This window comes from Penaeus chinensis, chromosome 16, assembly GCF_019202785.1.
Source record: "Penaeus chinensis breed Huanghai No. 1 chromosome 16, ASM1920278v2, whole genome shotgun sequence".
NCBI lineage: Eukaryota > Metazoa > Arthropoda > Malacostraca > Decapoda > Penaeidae > Penaeus > Penaeus chinensis.
In genome coordinates, this window is record NC_061834.1 from 35,207,088 (window position 1) to 35,213,127 (window position 6,040).

A 6,040-nucleotide genomic window follows, 5' to 3' on the forward strand; every position below is an offset into this window, starting at 1 on the left:
ACAGAACCTTACAAATGTCTATCAAAAAAAATAAGTTGGGTTAAAAAGTGCTACAATGGTATATGTATATTATATCTAATTTACATCAAAACTGAAATCCAATCAAACAGTCAGAACAGAACTCATATGAGGATGTGCACTCATGTATATTCTGGGGGTATAACCTTTAAGATACTAACATGGACAAATTTCTTCTCATTTTTAACAGAAAAGGGAAGAAAATTAGCCTAAGAGCATTGGGGTTTCAGGAACTTTGCACCCTACTAAGCAAACAAACACAGGTTTTGGACAAAAAAAAAAACACATTTCTTCTATACTTCCTTGCTCTGTCCAATGATTTTTAATATTTTCCAGGTAGGCTTACCTGCAGGATTCATCAATAGGCATGAATGTAATGTATGGTTCTGCAATGACAGGCTCTGCTGTTGCTGAACTGAGGATGTCAAATTCTGAGTAACCTCCTTTCATGAAGTAGTTTCCAATACACCTTGTTAACTCATGGTTTCCAAGCTTTGCTCCTAAAAAAAGAAAGAAAGAAGTTTTAACTTTGGTCATTTGCAAACGTAACTGTAACCTGACAGTTTGATGTATACTCTTGTTAAAAACATCAAACAGAATATTTTTTAAGTTATTATTTACAATAATGCTTCAACTGGTCAAATTAACTAGAAGTAAAACCTAAAGGTCCCTCACATGCTCACATTAATACATACCCACTTCTCATCTATCCTTAGATATATGTTTTCAAAGACAATATATACATCTCTTCCAGCTATTTGCAATTAACCTGTTTATAAATAATATCCAAAAACAAAATATCTACTTACATGCTGGATGGGAATAAATTATTCTAAATAATGACAATGACAGGACCCTCACTTAGGTGATACAACTATTAAAATTCAATAGGTTTGGCACATCCATTTGCACTTAACAAATCATTTTTCATTTGCCCATGAGTCTTTTTATATGTAAGGAAGGAAAAATGCCCAATTAATGTTTAGCATATGTATACTTCTGTCCACACAGGAAAACAAAATGTTACATTCAAAAGTACCCCTCAAAATGAAAAAAATGATTCAGACTCATCAACTTCATGGGAAGGGGTGGGGTGGGAAGGTGGGGGAGAGAGAGAGAGAGAGAGAGAGAGAGAGAGAGAGAGAGAGAGAGAGAGAGAGAGAGAGAGAGAGAGAGAGAGAGAGAGAGAGAGAGAGAGAGAGAGAGAGAGAGAGAGAGAGAGAGGGGGGGGGGGGGCAGGAGGGAGAGAGAGAGGAGAGAGAGGGAGAGAGAGAGAGAGAGAGAGAGAGAGAGAGAGAGAGAGAGAGAGAGAGAGAGAGAGAGAGAGAGAGAGAGAGAGAGAGAGAGACAGAGAGAGAGAGAGAGAGAGAGAGAGAGAGAGAGAGAGAGAGAGAGAGAGAGAGAGAGAGAGAGAGAGAGAGAGAGAGAGAGAGAGAGAGAGAGACAGAGAGAGAGAGAGACAGAGAGAGAGAGACAGAGAGAGAGAGAGAGAGAGAGACAGAGAGAGAGAGACAGAGAGAGAGAGACAGAGAGAGAGAGAGAGAGAGAGACAGAGAGAGAGAGACAGAGAGAGAGAGAGACAGAGAGAGAGAGAGAGAGAGAGAGAGAGAGAGAGAGAGAGAGAGAGAGAGAGAGAGAGAGAGAGAGAGAGAGAGAGAGAGAGAGACAGAGAGAGAGAGAGAGAGAGAGAGAGAGAGAGAGAGAGAGAGAGAGAGAGAGAGAGAGAGAGAGAGGGGGGGGGCAGGAGGGAGAGAGAGAGGAGAGAGAGGGAGAGAGAGGGAGAGAGAGAGAGAGAGAGAGAGAGAGAGAGAGAGAGAGAGAGAGAGAGAGAGAGAGAGAGAGAGAGAGAGAGAGAGAGAGAGAGAGAGACAGAGAGAGAGAGAGAGAGAGAGAGACAGAGAGAGAGAGAGAGAGACAGAGAGAGAGAGAGAGAGACAGAGAGAGAGAGACAGAGAGAGAGAGACAGAGAGAGACAGAGAGAGAGAGACAGAGAGAGACAGAGAGAGAGTGACAGAGAGAGAGACAGAAAACAGATATAGAGAAAGAGAGAGAACTTATCTGTTCTAGAAACTATGACAAAACGATTTTCTACTCCATGTGGTTAAATGCTCTAGCAAAGTTTATAATGATATCATCAGATTATGTCTGAAACTTTGAAAGTGTTTGGCTAGAGATACATACATTGTTTATTTGTGTAATTTCTGATACAAATAAATAATATATGCGTCTCTAGCCAAATGCTTGAGATATAACAAACAAGGGCATCTCAAAACTTGGTAGTAACTGTAAGTAGTAACTATGTAATACTACATACCAAATTTTGACCAGTGTAATTTCTTCTACCTATGCAAAAGAATCACACAGTCAGAAAAAAAGGGAGAAGAAAAAGAAAAGAAACAAAAACTTGCTTTTACCTCGAATTTTGCTTGCTGTCAAATTGAGCGATTCCAAACGCTGCAATTCATCATGACTACTAGTTGTGTGGTCAGCTGTAAGTTGCTTCACTTTTAATACACCAGACCTAATACCAATTAAAAACGATGTTGTTTAATCACCTAAAACAAACAAATATAAAGAGCAACTTATTTAAAGGAAATTACCAATCAATCTTGAAAATAAAAATAATAATAATAATGAGTAACACACAAATTTCCATATACACACCTATCTTTCTTACAAAGGAGAGCCCTCGAATCACCAACATTGCCAACATACAATGTTTTTGCATGTATCAGCGCTACAACTGCTGTTGTCCCTCCTCTTATTTCCTGGTCTAATGCCTTAAAAAAGAAGAAAAAAAAAAGAAATGAAGAAAAGGGGATATTTCTTTGAACAATCTCATAATACTGCCTCTTTCTTTCTCCATTAGTTCATGAACATTAATTCAGAATATGAAAATCAAATAACTGGAGTATGGTATGAAATTCTGTCAAAATCAGTTCTTACCTGAAGCCTGCTAAATGTTTCTGGGAATTTCTGAGCAGCTTCAAACTGTGACATTCCATCAGGGATTTTGTCCAACAGCTGGGTACGTTCTGCAATTCTCGGATCAATGGATTCTAAGAAAGCATTCTCAACTGAGAGGAAAGCTTCTCTAAACACTTCTTTTACCTCTTCTTCTGTTGTTTTTCCTGTCAACTGCTCAAAACTCAATTCCGCAGGCATCCTCTGCAATTATTATTTTTTCAAATGAATGGAAAGGAAAATCACAAATATTTTTTTTTTTAAGTTTTGAGATATTGGCCTGACCCATTGCTACCAGGGACAAACATGTTCACTGTAGTTTTGTTTTATGAACCATACATAGCTTAACAAGTCCTCAGCCACCAAGGAATCAATTAGTAGACCTATGTAACCTCACTTGATTTCCCCTTGTGAGGATGTCTAACATGGTCCAAATCACTGGATGTGTAATAACACTGTAAATTGACAGTTTCCTTTGAAAATAGGATTTCCACTCTTAAGGATATTATCATCTCTAATAACCAAAGAAATTCATGATATAATGACCAGTCTATTACTAAACTAAACATGTGATACCTAACCTGGGATGCAAAGTATGCTGCCTTGGCTCCATCATGGCCATCAAAGACCCCATAGAGGTAAGTGTGATTTTCGCGGTCAAGACAAAAGTGAATGCTGCGGTCCTCATATTCATGTTCCGAGCATGGTGTTCCATCTTCCCGATACATCTGGTTGGCTGACATCCCCACACCTGTCGAGCATATCCTCTAGTCTGAATTCTATTTTCTTAGATATCATAAGAAATGTAAGAAAAAATTGGTATGGTTAAGTAAATTACATATCATGTATTCAACTGGTAAAACCTACAAAAATAAAAATACCTGACAATTTGCAGATTGGGAGTCCATCAGTCCAGGTGTCATTGTTCCTCATTCCTGTCATCCCAAGAGAAGTTGGTTTGATAGCCTGTGAAGGCATTGTCTCCTAATCAGACCTACAGAAACAAAATATATCAGTTCAAAAACAAAATATTGCTGTGTGACATTTAAATAAATTGTGTAATTCAATAAAAAACACAAAGATATTATAATCAATGTAAAAACTTAACATAAAATATAGGTATTTCACTGCCATCTTGTGCTGGGGAAAAAAATCTGCTCTTTTAAATAATGGACTAAAACAGTACTTTGGATAAGACCTTGTTTAATAAACCACACTATGACTTCTGAAAATTTAGCACACATAGGTAATCACTGTTGTCATTTATACAAAAGTCTGCTGTTGACTTTAAAGTTCACTCTGAAAATAATAAGTTTTACCAATAGGCTATATATTACAAGGCACATAAGTGTCTGGGGAGTGCAAATTTAAGAACTGAGAGCCTACCTTCCTGTAAACAGATATATTCTGGTTACTGCTCTCCAAGGCGAACTGGGTCTGACCCCACCTACTACAAGCTGAAACACAGACATGATCTTAATGGGGAACCACACCCTACAACTAGATTGAAATAAACTAAGGTACAGGTATTTGAATAAAAACACAAACACAGTAACATGTGCAAAGATGGAATGAAGTGCACCAACAGTGATACGGGAAATGCTAAACCATGACTGCTACTTTAGTTTTGCTGTTTGCTGGGAGGTGAAATGTTACATATTAGCATTTTTATTGTGGCTGTTTCATCTTATGGTCTCTGGGACTGAATCCTTTGGAAAAAAAAAAAAAAAAAATGTGTTCTGGGACAATGCATGTTTTGAAAATAAGGATGACCTGTGTATTTTAAGTATATAAATCAAGGATGCCTTATTAAGAACATTAAAATGAAACTTATATAAAATCTATAAATCAGAATACTAAAACCATGTAATATCTCTTAACTTTTAGATCTGTATAGTGTGTTATCTCTGAGAAGAAATTGTCATATTAGGAAAATAAATAGTTCTAGAGCATATGTTCTACACAGATATCAGTTGGGGTAGCAATGAAACTTTTCTACTGGGGTTAACTGGGGCTAATAATTTACAGGGTTATCGCTTTGCATATTGTAGTAACAGTTACTTTAAACCTTTTAATGATTATTGTAACCCTTCTACTTAAAAGAAATATAAAAGTACATCCATTAGTGCAATGTTACTTATCACAAATACAGCCAAATATTACAATCATATCAGATATGTTCTATTCAAACTCACTTGAGCCTTCTAGCAATCCTTAATGGATGGCCTACAATCAGAAGTCTAACTGACAGCACCACAGTACCATTATCCTAGTAATGACAAAGGCAGTCCATGATCGTGACAAAGGCCGTCCATGAGCTCATCCTGATGGACTTCACATGAGAGGGTAATTAGCCACTACCTAAGCGCCAATAGGTGGAAAATCCAGTAACATGGACGTCTTTTAGACCTTTCTTATTTGTAAACTACCTAATGATGAATCAGCACGCAAAGCACTACATCTAAATATACAGGTCAGAACCAAACAAAATTAAACTGAACTAATTTCAGAGACTCATTTCAACAAGCCAATGTCAAAAGTCAATATTAAATATCGAATCAAAGTGCCTGAAAGAGTGAGTTTCATCACATCATACTACTAATGAGATCTCACCTTGCATTGCCCAAATCACGAAAATAAATGCTGTATTTTCATATCTACTATTCTCCTTATTTTTTCCAATAATCCACCTTTCTCTTATTCCACGCCACTCCTACGATGCATGAACAAGGAGAACTAAGAGCAGAGAACAAAACAGACTGTTGTTAATACACACAAAAGGAGGAAAAATTTGCACAGCCTCGTCCTCATTACATCTCGTCCGGAACTTAGGAAATGATACTTCAAGAGGTGTTCATCCGAGAATTTTTAAAAATATATATATATGTGTAAATCTGCCTTTAGTTCTTTTGAATATTTTCGTAATATTAATAAGAGAAGAATTTGGTTATTATATATAAATTAACGTTCTCATTAGACCTGGAACCTCAATTAACTGTTCGTCCGAAAAAGAACGAAGAAAACCATTCTAAACGTAAACAGACATATTTTTTTTTGT

The 6,040-nt window shown here is 37.0% G+C and overlaps 1 protein-coding gene across 4 annotated transcripts in view; it reads right to left on the reverse strand.

The window, feature by feature from the left end:
- LOC125033553 (TGF-beta-activated kinase 1 and MAP3K7-binding protein 1-like) overlaps positions 1 to 5,820 on the reverse strand; it is a 10,485-nt gene extending 4,665 nt beyond the window's left edge. The window contains exons 1-8 of one of the 4 annotated variants that reach the window (XM_047625156.1): positions 5,759 to 5,820; positions 4,369 to 4,439; positions 3,864 to 3,976; positions 3,564 to 3,733; positions 2,965 to 3,186; positions 2,683 to 2,798; positions 2,433 to 2,539; positions 365 to 518 (exon numbers count right to left, since the gene is read on the reverse strand). In XM_047625156.1, coding sequence (XP_047481112.1) covers positions 365 to 518; positions 2,433 to 2,539; positions 2,683 to 2,798; positions 2,965 to 3,186; positions 3,564 to 3,733; positions 3,864 to 3,960 — 866 coding nt within the window. In that variant the 5' untranslated portion in view covers positions 3,961 to 3,976; positions 4,369 to 4,439; positions 5,759 to 5,820. Of the gene's footprint in view, positions 1 to 364; positions 519 to 2,432; positions 2,540 to 2,682; positions 2,799 to 2,964; positions 3,187 to 3,563; positions 3,734 to 3,863; positions 3,977 to 4,368; positions 4,440 to 5,595 lie in introns of all 4 variants that reach the window. The other 3 variants (XM_047625154.1, XM_047625155.1, XM_047625157.1) reach the window with 3 other exon arrangements.
- Between the last annotated feature and the right edge of the window lie 220 nt (positions 5,821 to 6,040).